Source organism: Sinocyclocheilus rhinocerous, unplaced genomic scaffold (assembly GCF_001515625.1).
Source record: "Sinocyclocheilus rhinocerous isolate Xijiao unplaced genomic scaffold, SAMN03320098_v1.1 scaffold12, whole genome shotgun sequence".
Taxonomy (NCBI): Eukaryota; Metazoa; Chordata; class Actinopteri; order Cypriniformes; family Cyprinidae; genus Sinocyclocheilus; species Sinocyclocheilus rhinocerous.
Window position 1 is genome coordinate 814,046 of NW_015626394.1, and position 20,264 is coordinate 834,309.

A 20,264-nucleotide genomic window follows, 5' to 3' on the forward strand; every position below is an offset into this window, starting at 1 on the left:
ATATATATATAATATATATATATATATATATATATATATATATATATATGATAGTTATTTATATAATAACAATATAACAAATAAATTAATCAATAAATGTTATACTATTTTATATAAAATTTAATTTAGATTTAAATTATATGCTAATTATTAAATTTTTATGACGTGTGTGTGTGTGTTTTCTATTTTAATGGATTTTAAAATGTAATTTTTTCTTGTCATGGCAAAGATTAATTTTCATTATTCCGGTCTTCAGTGTCACATGATCCTTCAAAATCATTTTAATATGCTGATTTAGTTTAGGAAACATTTCTTATTATTATTATCAATTTTGAAAGCAGTTATGCTGCTTAATATTTCTTTGTGATGCTACTTCAGTTGGTGACTGATACCAACTGAAACTGTGATGCATTTTCTTCAGGATTCTTTGATAAATAATTAAAACACAGCATTTATTTGAAATAGAAATCTTTTTAACGTTAGAAATGTCTTTACTGTCACTTTTGATTAATTTAATACATCCTTTCAGAATAAAAGTATTAATTTGTTAAAAAAAAAGATAAAAAGCAATTTTTTTTACAGTTTGATTAATTATCGAAAAATAATTTAATGTCTTTGGAATTAATCGTACAGTAAGACCAGGAACATGCATTTAAAAATCAATTAGGTCAATTCTAATTTAATGTTGACTATAATACTATTCATGCACTAAGTCCATGTTTTTTCTGTCTCAGTCCCTTTCTCTTTTTCCTGACTCTTTCTATTTCTATTTTAGGATGTGTTTGGATGCAAGGGACCCTTACTGTGGTTGGGACCGAAAGCAGCGCCGTTGCACCACCATAGAGGACAGCTCCAACATGAGCCAGTGGTTCCAGAACATCACTGCCTGCCCGGTAAGGACCAGTCGTTTAAAGAGTCTGCCTCACTCACTGCCTCATGCATGACTGATGTTTCGACACGTGTCTGTCGTCTCCATAGCGCTCTGACAGTCTCCCTCTGCAGCTTTGAAATCTGTGTTGCGTGAAAGGTGCTATGCCACATGATTGATAACATCACTTGAGGCAGCTGCTTTGTGGTCATTATTTTTTAGGACTGAGATTCTGCATGCAACCAACCTTCAAATTCACACGTTTTTTCTCATTTATTCCAGCTGAGGAACCAAACCACAGATGGTGCGTATGGACCCTGGGCTCCATGGCAACCCTGCAGCCACAATGACGGCGAAGGCACCAGCACATGTCTCTGCAGATCGCGGGCATGCGATAGTCCGCCACCTCGCTGCGGAGGTAAAAACTGCGATGGGCCGACCATTGAGGTGTCCAACTGTTCAAGGCAAGTAAAAAGTTTTTCCTTAAAGGAATAGTTAAGCCAAATAATAAAAATTCAGTTATTGCATTTCTACGATCAGTTTTTTTTTTTTCCGTCTGCCCGCCATCCTGCATCTAAGGTGCTGAAACTGAATTGTGTTTTTACCAGAAGTGGCAGTTCTCTCATCACGCAAGATTCGCTGCAGGAACCGAGCACTTTAGCAAATTGAGAATGTTTCCCGATCAAAATTCCTTACCAAACCTGTCCTTTCTCTTCCATCATGTCACATTAGGCTGGCAGCGGTGCCGAAAAAAAAAAAAAGAAAGTATTTCTATATCCCAAATGAGAAAATAGGCTTGTACCCATAACTTCTTGCCAAGGTTCACTGATGCTCTCTGTTTTTTCTTTCTTTCTTTTTTCTGCAGGAATGGAGGTTGGACACCCTGGTCGTCCTGGGGCCAGTGCAGCACAAGCTGTGAGATTGGTTTTGAAGTCCGCCAGCGATCCTGTAACAATCCTTCGCCCAGGCATGGCGGCCGAGTGTGTGTGGGGCAAAGCAGAGAACAGAGGTAAGAAAAGAGTTTATTTTTTATTTTTCTTGCACATATAAATGTAAAAATCAAGACCTGAAACATGATACTAAAATAACACTGGTGTAAGTGCATTTTAAGTGCAAGTTAAATTTAAAATCATTATAATCCAATAATCTTCCGCTCAACTGAAGCTGTCAAATGCGATGCCTATAGTGTAGGTTGGACGTCAGTAACAACAAATGCCAGGTTCACAAGTATCTCATAACCAAATGCAATGTTGTCAAACCTGTGGCAATTTTTCTTATAATATGACCCCTTTATACATTTCTCTTGAGTTTTATCAACTCCGAGCAGGCCTGACTTAAACTCATGATATGAGTAAAACACATTTTTTATGCTCACCAGATTCTGCAATGAGAAGGTATCGTGCCCTCAGCCCATCTTTTGGTCATCATGGTCGCCCTGGTCCAAGTGCAGCTCAGAGTGTGGGGGAGGGGTGCACTCTCGCTCCAGGAACTGTGAGAATGGAAATAGCTGTCCAGGATGTGCGCTGGTATGTACACCTTAAGTACACACACGCTTTAGCCTTGAAGCCTCCTGCACGACCGTGATAACCAAGCAGCTCCTCTCCCAGAAAGATATGTGTGATGTACTGTAAAAATGGAGCTCATTTGTGATTCAGGAGAGACTGAGTGGACTAGACAAATCAAATACACAACACACTGTTTCATTTTGAAGATTTATGCAGTTCTGAGACTGTCACTTACATTAAGCTGATCGTCTACACAGCCTGCCAATGGCCTTGTAGTTATTTACATTCATCACCTTCAAAATGAAAATGAAATAAAACATGCCTGTGAAGAGACTAAAAATAAACCTCTGTGAAATATTAATTGGAGTGAATGTCCAGGAAAGTGTTATACACTTTAAATGATTTTATGACTTATTTTATGTTAACAACAAAACATGTTATGGCATCGTGCAGTTCAGTTCAGTAATTGGTATTCTTAGCATGGCGAGAATCCATTACACAAAATCCATTGTACATCTCTGTCCAAAAGCATGCATACTTGTAGAAAAATCCATGGGTCTATAGAATTTGTTTGTTATATTTGTTTATATCTTTCATACATTATATGCTGTAATGCATCTTTCTATACAACAAAAGATCAGGACAAATCAAAATAGCATTCAGTTTCCTAAAATGCTCTCTAAAATGCTCTTTTGCTCTTACATTTTAAATCGGACAGATTTCTTTGCCCTCCAATTCTCTTAAGAGCTGCAATTAATTCAAATTTAATCGACTTAATTAGGACTCAAATTAACGTTCCTTGCAAAGAACTATAACACCCCCCTGGGGTGTCTAGCAAGGAGCCATTAAATTTTATTAACTGTTCACAGTGATGGCACAAGAATGAGCTTCACGTGCATCTTAAGAGGTGATGTAATGTCACCTGTGCATGAGGAATAAGCAACTGGATGATGTCCTCTCTTTGTCAATCTTCCTCATTGCAGGAGTACCAGGCATGTAATCTGGAGTCCTGTCCAGAGGTGCGCCGAAACACCCCATGGACCCCTTGGGTGCCGGTGAATATAACCCAGGGAGGGGCACGGCAAGAGCAAAGAGTTCGCTACATCTGCCGGGCCCAACTGGCTGACCCTCATGAGCTTCAACTGGGCAAGCGTAAAGTTGAGACACGCTTCTGCCCCAATGACGGGACGGTAACCTGTGAAACAGACTGTGAGTGTATAGATCCTTTTTCCTAATGCACACCCACACCTAAATGAACAGATCTGACTGAGCTAGCCGATACTGCTGGCTCGATGACAGTTCAGGGTCACAGTTCAGCCCTTGCCCACTTTGCGCATGTCGGGCGCCACATTGATTAAATGTATCTTCCTGTCTGAACTCGGGGGAGGTCAACCACTTGAGGTGCACATGGAATGCATTAGAGACAAGGGAGAACCTTGTGCAGGTTGCTGTGACCAGAATGTTTTTTGTCAGAGATGCTGTAAAACACAGCATGACATTGGTAGTTTTTTTTAGTAACCTTGAATTACACTCCTTAAAATAACACACTAAGAGAGTGCTGCAGTGATGACATATTTTAGTAGGCCAAACCGGAAACCGGAAACAATGGGATTTTTCCATTGGAAATATTGCAGACATTAAGCTCTGTGACCAACAAAAGTCTATGATTCTTACACATTTTGTTCATCATGATAATCTTTACGAATGAACACAACTTTTATGAATTTTGAAGTCTAAATACAATCGCCAGAAGTAAAAAGCTAAACGTAAGCAATAAACAAACTGTACCATGGTCTCTTGACTTTAACGTCAAGCCCATTAAACTTCCAAAAACTATGCAGTTATAAACACAATGAGGCTGTAAAAATGAGTTGAGATATTTTAGTAGGCCAAACCGGAAACCAGAAACAATGGGATTTTTCCATTGGAAATATTGCAGACATTAAGCTCTGTGACCAACAAAAGTGATTCTTACACATTTTGTTCATCATGATAATCTTTACGAATGAACACAACTTTTATGAATTTTGAAGTCTAAATACAATCGCCAGAAGTAAAAAGCTAAACGTAAGCAATAAACAAACTGTACCATGGTCTCTTGACTTTAACGTCAAGCCCATTAAACTTCCAAAAACTATGCAGTTATAAACACAATGAGGCTGTAAAAATGAGTTGAGTAATTTCTGGTTCACAGTGATGACATTTAATGTTCCCAACAACTTCTGTAGTCCCATTTAGCCACTTGTTAGCAAACATCTTTTTCTAGACTAGTAAAAGCTTTAAAAATATTACAAGAGGCTATTACTGGTGTATTTCATTGTAGGATAAATATGAAAATATCTTGAGCTTGTGTTAATCACAGACCTTGTTTCAGGCATTTAACCCAGAGCCCATTTATTGACTTATGGACGATGGGCCCGGATGTGCTAATATACTAACACTCTTCCTGGTTTTGACCAACAAAAATACATCATCCCTGCAGCACTCTTTACATAAAACGACTAAATGGCTGTTCACACCTAGAACAAACAGCTGTAAAGATAACTAATTATTATTTAATAATAACTACATTAGGTGGATTCTGGATCATCAAAACCATGTCAGTAGGCTGTGATAATAATAATAATAATAATAATAATAATAATTCAACGATAAAAGAAAAGTACTGACAATAACTGGCAAACTTGTAACATGTAATATATGTTTTACAGCACTAGTTGAGGAGCTTCTCAAGACGCCTGGTGTGCGACTGACAGGCTCTGGCTGGTCATCGTGGGACATGTGGTCAGCTTGCACTCAGGACTGTGCCAAAGGCTACCGCACTCGCAAACGCACCTGCACCAGTGCAGAGGGCAAAAGCGTTCCCACTGCCTGCCGGGGCTCTCCAGTAGAATATCAGGACTGTAATCCTCAGCTGTGTCAAGGTAACACACACCCTCAGAAACATGCATGTAAACACAAGCACACTCCACACGCACATTTACATATGTGCACACAAATAAGCACATGAATAGACTCCCACATATGTTCATAATCAAGGTAGTTGCTTATCATGCAAAAGCCTCTGCTTCCATTAGAGTGTGTGAAGTATATTACTGATTTCATTAGCTAATGGAATTCTGAAGCCCCATAGGGACCTGCTGTGGTCAAATTAAGAGGTTTCACCATAATTCCAAACAGACATGAACTCAAGGATAAATCAAATACTCTTTTCTGATTTAGAAATCACAAGATCAAATGACATTTCCAGTTAACACCAGAAGGTGAAGTGTGCAATGAAATTGCATCAAACCGAATTGCTAAAATTCTTATATTTAATGAAGAAAAAAAACAACAACAACAAATTTGCCTGCCACTGAGTTGCTTATTTTCTGTAGGTGAACAGGGAGTTGCTATTTGGTTGCTAAGATGTTTTCAGAGTAATTTTTAGCACATTGCTATAGAATGTGATTGATAGGGTGTTTGGGGATGCTAACTGACAGTTTCAGGATGCTAACAGACAGTTTAAGGATGCTAACATACAGTTAAGGCTGCTAACAGACAATTTGGGCATGCTAATAGACAGTTTAAAGGTGCTAAAATAATTTTTTCTCCAGGTTTAACAGTCCTCTTTGGCTCAAACAAACAGGACCTTGTTTTGAAAGTGCTAATACTTCACCTTTAAAGGATCACACTGCAAATTATCTGACCAATCACCCTGGAAGTTCCCAGCAGATGGTTTTGTGTCTTTCTTTAGACATATTGACAGCCACTTGCCAATGCATTGTCTACTCTAAACACTCTCTGAGTGTGACAAATGAACAGCCACAGTATTTGCTGTGCTGTTTTACAATCAGGCAGAAAGGGAAAATAGGATTGAAATAACAAAGCGGAAGGGGGTAGGGCACATGGATTCAAACACATTACTGACATCAGCCAACCATTTTAATAATTGTTTTGACCTCAGATGTGCACTCCAATCCAACGCCCAGCTTCTCCCTCGGTGTGCGAGGTTGCTGGACTAACTGTGATTGCGATCAGTCTGCCTTCACACTTCAGTCGTGCCCCAGTACACACATGCTAATCCACTGAAGTTAAACAGTGCTTTCTAGTGCAGAGAGAAGTAGACACCCCTAACCTTCTCCTCCATCGATCTGATGAGACGTCAAGAGGATGGTGGCAGGGCCTGTTAAAGTGAGAGGAAACTGCACAACAGCAATGCTTCTATCCTGGTCAGTTTAAGGTGGTAGCTGTGATTTGAAACATGATAGCTGGTTTCTAGCTGGTAGATCATCTACAAACAAGTTGGTTATACCAGCTTTAGGTAGTCAAGCTGGTTTTTGGAACATGGTGACCAGCTTGGAACAGCTAGATATCAGTCACCAGCTTAATCTGGATTTTCCAGCGGGATAAACAAAGAAATGGAGGTGAACAGCTGGCAAGTCTCGAGTGTTCGTTCAGGAGCTTTGTGGGTCAAATAAAGCTGTTTGAAACTCCAAGTGCGACATTCTGTCCTGAACTCTGAATGTCTGGATCACCATCACATCTCATAAAAGATGTCTGCTTGCCTTATCCGCCTTGTGGGAATTTCCAATCATGTCCGTTTTTGTTTTTTTTTGATTGTTTTGTGTTTGTCTGTTTGATTGATGCTGTTTTATGTTTGTGTTCGGTACATTGTGTTTGCATCCGCTGCTCCATCTTTTTTGTTTGCGCTGCATTTGTGTCTGCTTATCTGATGCTTGGATGATTGTGTCCCCCTCCTTGCCTGATTGTTTTGTTTGTTTTTGTATGTCGTATTTGTTTTGTACGTGTTTGGTCTGTGCAGTTAACGGTGCCTGGTCTTGCTGGTCATCATGGTCGCAGTGCTCAGTGCCCTGTGGAGGTGGGCACTACCAACGAACACGCACATGCACCAACCCCGTCCCTGGCAATGGAGGGGACATCTGCATCGGCTTGCACACAGAGGAGGCTCTTTGCAACACGCACACCTGTGATGGTAAGATCAGTTCCAATCCAGATCCACGAATGGGATGAAACGATGCTTTAAGTAAAATGTGCTACAAAAAACTCAATGCTCTCCAAATTGAGCTCTACCTCTGTCTGTAAGCACAAGATACAGTTGGTTTTCAATGTGTCATCCGTTCATCAACACCCATTATTATCACCATTTAGAAACATGCAGTTTCTGTAGAAGCTTGTTTCCACTATGGAATAAAAATATATAAAAAGGTAAATTTTTTTACCCTTACAATTCTTTTTTTTCTCACAATTGCAAGTCTGTGTCTTACAATTCTGACTTGTTCTCACAATTGAGTTTATATCTTGCAATAAGCTCATAATTGTGAATTTACATCTTGCGATTCTGTTTTGTTGTTATTGTTTAACAGCGTTTTTCTGTTCAATTTTTGTTTAATTAAAAGGTAGTTATGAATTTTTACTGTGAGTTTATATCTCACAATTCTGACTTCTCATTGTTTATATCTCTCAATTATTTTCTCAGAATTTTCTCAAAACGTCTGAATTGTAAGATAAAAAAAAGTTGCAATGACCTTAGTTTATTTATATATTTATTATAAAGGGTTAGTTCACCCAAAAATGAAAATTCTGTCATTAATTACTCACCCTCGTGTTGTTCGAAACCCGTAAGACCTTCGTTCATCTTCGGAATACAATTTAAGATATTTTTGATGAAATATGAGGGCTCTCTGACCCTCCCATAGACAGCAAGGTAACTACCACGTTCAAGGTCCAGAAAAGTACCAAGATGATCGACAAAGTAGTCCGTGTGACATCAGTGGTTCAACTGTAAAGTTACGAAGCTACGAGAATACTTTTTTGCGCAAAGAAAACAAAAATAACGACTTTATTCCACATTTTCGTCTCTACTGCGTCACTTTGGATGCGCGTTCACGACAGTACCATGACGCGAGCGTGTGGCGGCGCCGGCGCTGACCCAGATCCGGCGTGATGACCTTGCCGTCTATGGGAGGGTCAGAGAGCCCTCAGATTTCATCAAAAATATCTTAAATTGTGTTCCGAAGATGAACGAAGGTCTTAAATTTTTTTATTGAAACTGGTCAACTGAGGAAATTGTGCTGGTTAAGCTAGTTAAATGGATAGTTCACTCAATGACAATTCTATCATCAATTACTCCCTTGTGTCACGCTAAAACTGCATGACTGTATGGAACAGATATTTTCAGTCTCAGCATTTGTCACCATAAGTGAAACATTTTATTTTGTGTTCTGCAGGAGAAAGTCAGTGATAGTGAGTTCATAAATGATTACCGAATTTAAATTTTTCAGGTGAACTATCCCTTTTTAGAAGCTTTGTGAGCACACCATCATCCACAACACAACATATGCTGGTCTTTTAACAGGATAGTTTATGACTGACTGATTATCATTGCATTGAAGGAATGATTTCAGACCTTTCAATCACCAGAAGCACATTCTTCAGATTCTGAGAGGGGCTTCTGGGGTCCTCCAGGCTACAGATGGTACCATATGTGAGCTGCATGCTTATAGAAGTGTGCTGTGTGCAAGCAGACTGTGGCAGTGCAAAGCTTTCTTGTCACATTCTGCTGCCATCACTTTAAAAATCAGCTGTCCCTTTAAGACAAAATGGAAATATTTATGAAGAATGGATCATGTAAAGCCCTGTAGCTTATACTAATACTACTTTTGGCTCTCTGATTAACACCTCAAATCCATGATGTTGATGGTCCTGTGTTTAATTATCGATCAAATTAAATTAAATTCCTTTAAAAATATTAAGATATTAAGAAATATTCAGAATGTAAAATATCCCATATGTCATTTACAAGGTTCCATTACAGTTTGGATTCTGCCTTAAATATGTGACCCTGGACCACAAAACCAGTCTTAAGTCGCTGGGGTATATTTGTAGCAATAGCCAAAAATACATTAGTGATTTGTATTTTTGATTATTGATTTTTCTTTTATGCCAAAAATCATTAGGACATTAAGTAAAGATCATGTTACATAAAGATATTTTGTAAATTTTCTACTGTAAATATAAAAACTTAATTTTTGATTAGTAATATGCATTGCTAAGACTTCATTTTGGACAACTTTAAAGGTGATTTCATCTCGACCAAATATAGTCATATCCTAACAAACCATACATCAATGGAAAGCTTATTTATTCAGCTTTGATATGGTGTTATAAATCTCAATTTCAAAAAATTATGACTGGTTTTGTGGTCCAGAGTCACATATTCTTCATGACATATTGTTTGCTTAAGAAAAATAAATGAAGATTGATGTAGCAGTTATCGAGGCTGCCTTTCATCATTAACAGTGGATCTGCATTTTCTGAAATGCTACGATATTCTCTGGCACTAGTTGCTACTGATATTAAAGTATTTTGGATCCTTGATTCAAACATTTGGCCCCTGTTGGCCCCCTTCATGAATGACAAATTTGTTAGGTTCTGGGAGAGTTATAAGACTGCGTATGGTCTAGACAAGCATCTGAAAAGCTGAAACATGAAAGGAATGTGTCTGTTTACAGATTGGATTTTCCCAGCAAACAAATACATTCTAAATTAAAGTTCCTTCTAAGTAAAGTTTTTGGTACACTTGCTCTGAAAGTGTTGCCTAAGACTGTGAATATTTTTGCCTCCTCGTGTGACTCTTGCTGTGTTTGTTTCATGTGCGTGGGTGGGCCGTCGGGTCTGCAGCGCTCGGGTTAGATTGACATCTGAACTGTGAGGATGGCCAAAATTGGAGCGCTCCATTTAAAGGGGACATCGGATAAAATTTTCACTTTTTTTTAGCTTTTTTTTTTTTGCATTTAGTTAGGTTTCTGGCGTGTCTGCCAGCTCAGAAAAGTTGAAAAGAAAACACCTAACCAGTTTGTTATGTGCTGTCTGAGTCTGAAACTGTCATCCAGTAAGCTGTTTCAATTTGTAGCTGGTTTCTACGTCAGTAGTTAACTATTTGAATAAGACCACCTCCGAGCCATATACAGAGTCCAAGGCAGCAATTCACGTCTTTTGTCGACACGCCCCATTGAAGAGAGGGCTGGCGTTAGCAGTAGCTCATTATCATTTAAAGAGGCATGCACTGAAACGGGTCACTGTGAATAGAGCTGGTTTTGACAAGGTAAAAAGGGTGTTGTTTTACATGACCACTGAGGAATTTTAACCAAAGTATGTTAGACATTTCATGAAGACCCTAAAGAATCATGCCAACTTCTGGAAAATTGGCATCCGATGTCCCCTTTAAAGGGAGAGTTCACCCAAAAAAAATTCTCGTCATATACCGTATTGGCCCGAATATAAGACGACCCCCCCTTTTTCCAGATGTACCTTTTGGAAAAAGGCTTTTTAAGTTAAGTTGTTCCAAACCTCTGTGATTTTCATTCTTCTTTGCACCAACAAAAGGTGCCATTTTAAATAATCTACTGATTTCTCTTATGAAATTACTATAAATGTGGGCCTTAATATTTCAATAATTTAACAATACATTTGCATATTTATGGTTCTCTGATAATTAAATTATTAATATTAGTTTTAACAAATGTTTTAGTTTTATTATATTAGTTTTAACTCTATAAATATTACTATTGTAAATTACAATTACTGCAAAGTAAATCATAATTATTATATTATAATTGTAATTATAACAATTTTATTTGACACTACAAGTTACATTACTTATGTTAATGTCTTAAGTTCTTCACTTCTACACATTCAAACCCTCAAGCTTATAAAATTTAAAATCCTTGAGCTTTTATTTGATGGAATACTGCTGACATGCTGTAAACGTCTGTCCACAAACATTTTGGAAATTATGCAAATATAAATAAAGAGAACCTAGGACACATTGCATTCTCACATGCACATTTAACTCCCATCACATCCAAAGATGGAGTTTGTGAGAAGCAACATTTTCTAATTATATTATTACATTATATTTGATTATTATTTAAATTGCAGCCTTTGATTTGATAATTGCTCAAAGCTATATCGCAATTGCTGTTTATTTCCGATTATTTGTGCAGCCCTATTTATCTATTTTAATTTTCCATTTAATTTAATTTTTTTAGCTTTTCATCAACTCACAAACCCGTTATGGAAACCTTGACTTAGAATTTAGTGCAAGTCATTTGAAGCTCTATTAAACTTTAAATGCTGTTTTATTATATCTAATTTTGGTGCTTGACAGAGGAAAGTCACAGAGGTTTAGAAATTATGACAGAATGTCATGAACAACAGATGACAGAACATTTTGGGGTGAACTGTTTCTTTAAATCCTGTGTTTATGCCCGTGTCTTTGTGCAGGTGGGTGGATGGCCTGGTCGTTGTGGTCTGAGTGCGATGACTCGGGCCTGCAGCTGCGCAGTCGAGTGTGCGGGGCTCAATCCACACCATGTGTGGGAAACGGCTCTCAGCAACGAGACTGCAATGAGATCCCAGGTGAGAGAGAGCTATATATAAACACACGCGCATATATTCACACGGCATCCAACTGTTCCATTATGAAGCAAAGCTTTTCCCAATTGCAATGTTACTCTTATTAAATAAACATACACTTTTAAACCCTGTCAACCTCGCTGTTGTTTTTAGTAGATTAGATGTAATATGTTTACATGCGCTTATTCATTACTCTGGCTGGTGGAGTGGAAGTGTTCAAAGTGAAGAACTGAACGCACCCAGCCTGCGAGAACACGAGTTGTCGGAGCGGAATACCAAGTGAATCAGGCACTCTAATTAATATTAATGTTATGCCACAAGGCAGCCTCACATCCCATTTCTCTCCAATTTTGGAAAACGGGTTCTAAATCCTGAGGTGTCTTAGATGGTGAGGAGATCAAGGAGAATTGTGCATCTCAATCAAAACCCCCCAATACCCATCTCTGCTCTTTGTGGAGATTTCAGATAGAGCTTGAAAAGCATGACTCATGGGTGGTAATAGAGAATCTTAGACTCTATCACAGCAGTAAAAAATGCCGTTTCCATAGAAATGCAGCTCATTACTTCAACCAAAATGGAATATTTACTCTGAATAAGTGTTTAAAGTTTTATTTTGTAAAATAGCTCGCAACTATTTTTACTGACATTATCTGTTCATTCTCAAATACATGCAATATTTGAATATGTAATGGAAGTAATAATTTCATCACTTTCATGGGACCCGGCTGACAGGCTTTGATGTGATTTTCTGTACTTTATCACTGCGTCCCTGCTCATCCCTCAGGTATAAAACAGGAGACTTCCTCACCACCACCATCGCCCCACTTCCAGGAAGTTTGCCTTTGAAAGGAGAGAGTAGAGTGGGATAAGATGGGGAGTGATTGATGTTTTGGCTGTAATTCAGCAAAGGGAGGCAAAACAAGGGAGCATGTAATGACCTGTTCACAGGACTTTTTCTAGCATCAGCCTGCTTCATTTTTAAATTGTTGGTTTATGGTTATATTGTTGGTCACCTCCCAAAATTGAGCAACAGAAAAGACAAAAAAAAGCATGTAATTCTGCATAATATAAAATAAGTAAGCCTATTAGCTTTTAAAAGGATGTTTCATGTCTTTTGATGTTGACATCAAGGCTGCACATCTATTTTATAAAGATATGAATAATTTTGCAAATTGTTGGGCCTATGCAGTTCATGTAATATTGATACAATTGTTCTATACTTTTATATTATTTTTTTTAAAAATCTGGTATTATTTTTAGTCAACACTTCATGTCTAAAGTAAAATGTATATTTACATGCATTTATGCATTTGACAGTTCAACAATTTTGACAATTTTATCAAAAGAGACTTCAGGGAATATGTTCATGCGTTCCCTGGAAAGCAACCCCATGACACTGGCATTGCTGCTGCCATGCTCTACTGCTTGAGCTACAGGAATTTAGATTTTGAAGCAAAACTTCTTGACAGCCACTGCTCTAGATGAATGTCTGTGACTGTTCTGATGCATCTCGAACCATGATTGTTGTGTTTTTAAGATGCTGTGTCAATTTGAAAGATGTTTGGCATCAGTACAAGACGTTCAGAAAGACCCTTGCAAGAGCTCATCCTGTGTGAACAGCCACTAACTATACATCTCTTTCTCTTCACAGCCATTCTCCCGGCATCTAGCTATGAGAAGGACCAGCAGTGTGGGGGTAAGTGCTTTGACCGATATGTTTGTATGCTGTTCACCGCATGTTAGCATGCACTTATGCATGCACACTCTCGTGAATGCTCAAAAACATGTAGCAATGTGCTGCTTGTGTGTCATGTTTCATGTCAGCTCCTTTTCATTCCGAACTCAGGCAGAAATGGAATCGCTAAGCAGGTTTAAGTGAGTGAACTTCATAATTCACACTGCTGGTCTTCAGTTTTCCATGTGTCGTGCTCCATGGCGATTGTGGCTCTCCCATGCAGAGGTGCTGCCTTTCCAGTGCATGCACCAGATGAAAAATACATGAGGGGGCACAGCGGTGCTTTTTAGGTTGCGGATCCAGGCCACATCAGGCGATGACTGCTCTCAGAGGTGGCACCGCAGTGCCAATTTGGTGTTTCTCCAGGTGGCAGCACATATTACCCATCGTGCTCCAGCAGTGGTGCTCTCCTGAGTGATCGTTGTCCAATTAGAGCAGTTCATGGTGGGGTATGGCGTTCGTTCTCCTCAATCACATTTCGCACTCATTATGGGTCAGACCGGCAGGATGCCCGGTCCGTCACATCGACCAGCTAATCACAGCACTGTCCCTTGGTACTGCATCATTCAGCCAGACACTTTGAAACACCTGCCTACCGCTGGTTGTTGGCTACGAACATGTAGCGTTAATGGAGAGGGATGCAATGGTGCTGTATCGCTCCGATTCTACTGACAAGGATGACTATATTGTCTCATATGAAAAAGCATATTCAGTCAAATGTCTGGATGAAAATGACAACATATTACAGTTATTTGCAGACAAATGGTTACCGTAATGTTGTTTTCTCTTGTTTTCCCAGGGTTCACTCTGCTTCACCTGATAGCTACAGGCGTGTCGTGCTTCCTGGGTGCCGGTCTGCTGTCCTTCCTGGTGTATGTGTACTGTCAGCGGTTCCACAAGCCCTCGCAGGAGTCTACAATCACCCACCCCACCACTCCCAACCACCTCAACTACAAGGGCAACACCACACCAAAGAATGAGAAATACACACCCATGGAGTTCAAGGTCAGTGTTGACACCATATTCGCAAAAAAAAATTAAATAAAAAATCACATAATACTCTTTTATGCAGTGAAAAGGGTTTAGTATGTTGTTGTTGTTAACAGAAATTAATAGATTTAGCAAGGATGCATTAAATTGACCAAAAATTGTTCTTTTAAACTTTTTATTCATCAAAGAATCCTGAAAGAAAAACATGGTAAAATGTGCTACAAGAATACTGCACTTTCATTGATACTGTAGCTGAATGCATAATAATAAAAAAAATATATATATATATATATACCTGTGTATATATATATATATGCTTAATGAACACTCAAAAAAGGCAAAGATTTTTAGAACTTGGGAATAGCGTTTTTTTTTATTCTGCAGAGATCTGTCCAGATTCTGTGTGAGCCTGAAGATGAGTTTCTAATATATGCCGACTTGGAATCTGTGGCCTTGGAATTCCACAAAGCTCAGTGGATTTTGGCAGATTGCATATCCTGATTGTATTTATTTATTTTGGCAACTTTCAGTGTTTAACATCTCTGTTTTACACATTTTCCATATTCAAATCTATTTCGCAGATGTTAGGCTCGTCAGGATGTTCAATCAGATTAATGTCTCGATAGCACCAGTGTTTACACTTTTTGTGGGAATATGCCTACAAATGCCTTTTATATAGTCTCTGCATATTAAGCTGTGAGTATTTCAGCATCAGAAAAATATATTTTTCTTTTACATTTCCCCACAGATGAGCTATCAGAAAAAGTTGCGAGCAGTCAAGTAACCGATAACCACATGCTCATTTGTTTTGTCTGAAATGAGCATCACTAGATAACTGATAGTTTGGAGATTACCGCTGGTTTCACTCTCCCCACGGCCGCTTGTTTAGCCGCCTCTTCTGGCTGCACGCGGTTCCTGGCACACACTCTGTCTTTATTAATGGGCTCCATTAGGCTGTTTAAGCAGCAGCCGCTCAGTGGACTCCCACAGCTGGTTGTGACTGATCGTCAAGCTCATCCAATTAGTTTGGCTCGGCTCGCTCTCCCTCCACCTCGTGTCCTTGCTGTGACACCTGCGCGAGCCTTTTGCCACTTTTTCCATCGATCTTCTGCATGACCACTACTCACTCGAAACTCATTATGAGACTTGTGCAATACAAGTGGATCGAGAAAGAAGTGGCCACTGCAAAAGGCAGCCGCTCTGGTCTCTCTTTGTCCATGTATTCCCAGGGCATGTCGGTGCGCAGATGGCTGTGTGATATTAACCGTGTGACACGGAGGCTCTCTGATTGATGGCTGTTTGAATAAGCATCCGTTGAGAGCCACATCGTAAATCAGGATGAATATTCCGATTGCGCACAGGGAACGGTTTGTCGAAAGCCTGCTAAAGATACCACAGTTAGGAAGATGTAATTTGGTATCGTAATAGCAGACAAACATTCCCTTCACTTGTCACTCATTGACTCTTGGACAAAAAAGCTATTTCATCGGTCTTGTTCAGCCTGAAAATGGAGATCTCAGCCTCTTTGTAAAGCTATTGTTTGCCAGGTATTGAAAACTATAATTGTTGCACAGCAGTTCTCAGCTACGGTGAGTCACTCAAATCAATCTTGTATATTTCATAGCTTCACTCCCCCAGTAACTGAGCTACAGCTTTTTTAGAGCTAGACAAATGATTTCTCGAGAGCTCTACATTTCATACACATACACATACACGCTACTTTCATCCATGACCCTGAGTTCACCACTTCTAAATTAAAACGTTTATCAGCTGTGGTCTCCATTCAGTAGTGCCTTACATATTTAAAGGTGCAGTGTGTCATATCTGCTCCACTAGTACCACCAAACAGAATCGCAATTTCTCGATTTCGTTCTATTGTGGCGATAGGGTTGCTATACAGTTGCTAGGGTGCTCTGAAAGTTACATGCATTTAAAATGTTGCTGTGTGGTTGCTGTGAAGTACTAAGTGGTTTTATCTTAAGTAGTAGATAAGCGGTTTCTTGAGTGTTCTGAGTAAATTTTAGCATTTTTCTAGGGTTCTTTAATGCTTTGACACAATCAGTATTGTATAAAGTGCTATACAAATAAAGGTGACTTGACTTGTTCTGCGAGGGGGTTTTGTGTGTGTGTGTGTGTGTGTGTGTGTGTGTTGCTATAAGGGTTGCTAGGTTGGTTTGAATGTTTTTTTTTTGTTTTTGTTTTTTTGCTGTGTGGTTTAATATAGTAAAAGTGTAGTAACCATAGTTTTTTGGTTGATTGATTACTATTTGTATAGCCACAGTTTTACTACAAATAATACCACAATTAAACTATGGTTAGGGTAGCTAAACCATAGTTAATTTGTGATTACCATGGTTTAACTACAAGAACCAGTTTTTTTTTGTGTGTGTGTTCTATGTTGTTTTAATATGTTGCCATTCGGTTTCTGGTGTGTTCTGAGTGATTTTTAGCATGTTGTTAGGATCTTCTTCAGTGATTTTAGCATGTTGTTGTGTGGTTGCTAGCGGGTTCTTTGAGGTTTTTAACGTATTTCTATGCAAATTGGTGTTCTGAGTGGTTTTTACATGCTGCTATTTGTTTGCCTGGGAGCTCTGAGTGGTTTTTAAAATGTTGCTGTGTGGTTGCTGTCTTTGGTGTTCTTTAGCGTGTTACTATGCTTGGGTGGTTTGTATGGATTTTAACACGTTGCAGATGCTGGAATGTTCTAAGTGGTTTTAACATGTTGTTTTGTGGTTTTTAGAGTTACAGCATGTTGTTAGTGTGTTCTTCAGTGATTTTTGACATCTTGCTAGAGTGTTGTTGTTGTTGTTTTAATGTTGCTATGCAGTTGCTGGGGAGTTTTAAGTGGTTTCAACATGTTGCTGTGTGGTTTCTACAGTATTCTGAGTGATTTTTAGCACATTATGTAGTTCTTCCATGGTTTTTAGCATGTTGCTGTGTTGTTTCTAGAGTATCCTGAGTGTTTTTTTAGCATGTTGCCGTGCAGTTGCTATGTTGTTCAAATCAAAAGACCCCGTTCAAAGGTCTATGATATTCTGGTCCTTAGATGTGGCTCAGGTCTCTCCTTCGTTGTAAGGATTTACAAACTATGGGATTTACAAACTCCTGCCATTGGTTGAGACAATATTTGAGCTGCTCAAACATGCTAGTGGTGCAGATATTACACCCTGTACTTTTAAGGAACTAGCTGGATAAGAGTTTACATGTGTTAAGCTGAAGTGTTTCCTGAAGGTGTGAAATCTTGCTGTGTGCTTTCAACATTCTCATATTCTGTTCTTTTAGTTCTCAAGGTCACAAGAGGTTTGCAGACTGTGAGATCAGTGGTGTTTCATCTCAGAGATTGATGGATAGTTGTTTGCCTCTCAGCTCATCTAACACTCTTTTTGTCTTTTTGTCTATTTGTTTTTGTCCACAGACTCTGAATAAGAACAATTTGCTGCCAGATGAGAGGACCAACTACTTCCCTTCACCGCTTCAGCAGACGAACGTGTACACCACCACATACTACCCCACAGCGCTGGGCAAATATGACTACCGGGCAGACTCCTCACCGTCTCCTTGCAGAACCTATAACCACAGCTAAGGCACGTGTCCCATCCGTAGCTTTATCACCATGGTGACAAGGCTGCTCCGTACATCTCCTAAAACCCTCCACTTTCCCCACCCACACACTCTGCACCCGATGAGGTGCTTGTTCCAACATTCCAGCTGATTTTTTCCCTAAGATCTCTTCCCTGACGACCGCGTCACCTAAGTCATGCCTTACGGTGTCCAATGAGAGGAAAGTCCAGTGATTCAAACAGCACTTTTTAAAGATTGTGTAGCTACACTGACTTTGATAAACTGGTGTCTTGATTGATCGCTGCAGAACTCCTTTTACTGGAAAGAGGTTTTGCTGAAGCTCAAGGTGGGAAGACAGAATTGTGCTGGCATCCCGTACCACTCCAACAATATCCATTACAGGAAATGCAATCTGCCACACTGTGGCAGTTCTTTTTGAAACTACAGAAGAAGAATAGACGGACACCAGACGAAAGAGAGCAATCAATAGTGACATTATTAGGTTTGGTCAGAACGGCGGAATTGTTACCTTTGGATGTAAATGTAAGGATGTCCCACTGACTTCCAACCTTTGAGGGGCAAATCTCTGACAAAAGAGGATGGTTGCAGGATCAATGCATCTCCTGGGTGAACCGTTCAGATACGAGTTCGGAACCAAGCTGCAGAAAAAAGAACAGCTTAAAATAGGATGCTATTCAGAACGGACTCTTATCAGAACTGAAACATAGATTTTCAGCAAGTTAAAAGGCCAGAAGAATGCGTCATTATTTCCCTGAAAAGTCGAAATGCCTTTTTTACTTGCGAATGCATGGGAATTGAGGAATATTGCACCAACATGGAATATGCTTAGGTCTGAAGCAAACATGCTCTGCTCTGTTACTGTAAGTCCCGGTGGTCATATTAAATATGACTGGGTTCAAACTGAGACGGACTATATTTTATTATGAAAAAATGTAGGAAATATTGATAGCTTGGCACTTGTTTTATACGTTTATTTTAAAGAGGGAATTATTCAGCAGTTGTAGTATATAGATGGACAATAGAGTTTATTTAAGATATGAGTACAAACATTGACGGAGCTATACTGAACATTTCATATATTATTTTTTCTTATTGTTTCCAGATGGTATATTCCTAACCATCATCACATTCATCAGAGATATGAGCGAAGGCGTACACTCTTATATGAGCATCATATATTCATAAAATTGCCCAGAGAGTCAACTCATGCAGAAATTATCAATGGATCACTGTCTTTTTCACATCAAACAATATCTAAAAAATGAATCTTTGTGCAGCACTATGTGCCTAACTCAGATTTGATTTTGCCCATGTGTTGACATGCTTCCCAGCGGCATCACGCCCACATTCCAGATGCAACTCTCCAGTTATCGATAAAAACAATTCAGGAATGGCAACTGTCACCGGTATCTAGTATTTATGGTATGCTTGGTTTCTAAAGGGCATTGAAAACTAAACTAAGCTATTTTATCATGCTCGTCTAATGAATGCTAAGCCAGCCATGCTTTCAGCTAAGCATGAGTACATGGGTTGTAAATAAGTGACGTCCCACAGCGAAAAAAAGTAATGCCACGCAAAGAATAGTATAATGTACATGTATATTGTAAAGCTTACACTGTTTTTTAAACGCCTTATAGTTGTAAAATAATATGTGCAGCAGCTGTGTAAATATACCAACCGTAGGGATTGTGTGGGGATGGAGCCTGTCAGTGACAAGAGTTTGACTGCAATAGAGAGACCATCTCGTGGACCAACCCTGATCGATAACATCAAAGATTATTCATTAGAGTTCCCACAAAACTATTACAGAGAATTTGTACTTTTTTTCACCTGTTCATAATTCATATGAATTGATTTTTGCCGTTCACATGACAAGGTTCACAAGATTAACATGAATTAAGTTGCTTCTATATCATATTCAAATACAGTCTTAAATTGTTTTGATGCTGTTTGATCCTGTTCAAAATATTTAATAGGGAATTTTTGGGGGCTATCCTAAAGATATGTTTGTATACCAAGCCTTTTCTTTGAGAAAAAAAAAATCTACAGAGGAGTCAAAAAAATCTGAGAGTATTACTGAAAATGAAAATGTTCCTATTTTCCATTTTATTAATTACATTTTTATTGCCAATTCTCTCTCTCTCTCTCTCTCTCTCTCTCTCTC

General features: G+C 38.9%; 1 protein-coding gene across 1 annotated transcript in view; it reads left to right on the forward strand.

Moving 5' to 3' along the window:
* Window positions 1-19,891, forward strand: part of LOC107714421 (semaphorin-5B-like) — a 119,169-nt gene extending 99,278 nt beyond the window's left edge. Inside the window, exons 11-21 of the mRNA XM_016520255.1 lie at window positions 776-893; window positions 1,151-1,332; window positions 1,734-1,877; window positions 2,247-2,394; window positions 3,357-3,582; window positions 5,085-5,297; window positions 7,178-7,348; window positions 11,662-11,796; window positions 13,445-13,489; window positions 14,328-14,533; window positions 17,934-19,891. Coding sequence (XP_016375741.1) covers window positions 776-893; window positions 1,151-1,332; window positions 1,734-1,877; window positions 2,247-2,394; window positions 3,357-3,582; window positions 5,085-5,297; window positions 7,178-7,348; window positions 11,662-11,796; window positions 13,445-13,489; window positions 14,328-14,533; window positions 17,934-18,101 — 1,756 coding nt within the window. The 3' untranslated portion in view covers window positions 18,102-19,891. The remainder of the gene's footprint in view (window positions 1-775; window positions 894-1,150; window positions 1,333-1,733; window positions 1,878-2,246; window positions 2,395-3,356; window positions 3,583-5,084; window positions 5,298-7,177; window positions 7,349-11,661; window positions 11,797-13,444; window positions 13,490-14,327; window positions 14,534-17,933) is intronic.
* The last annotated feature ends 373 nt before the right edge of the window (window positions 19,892-20,264 follow it).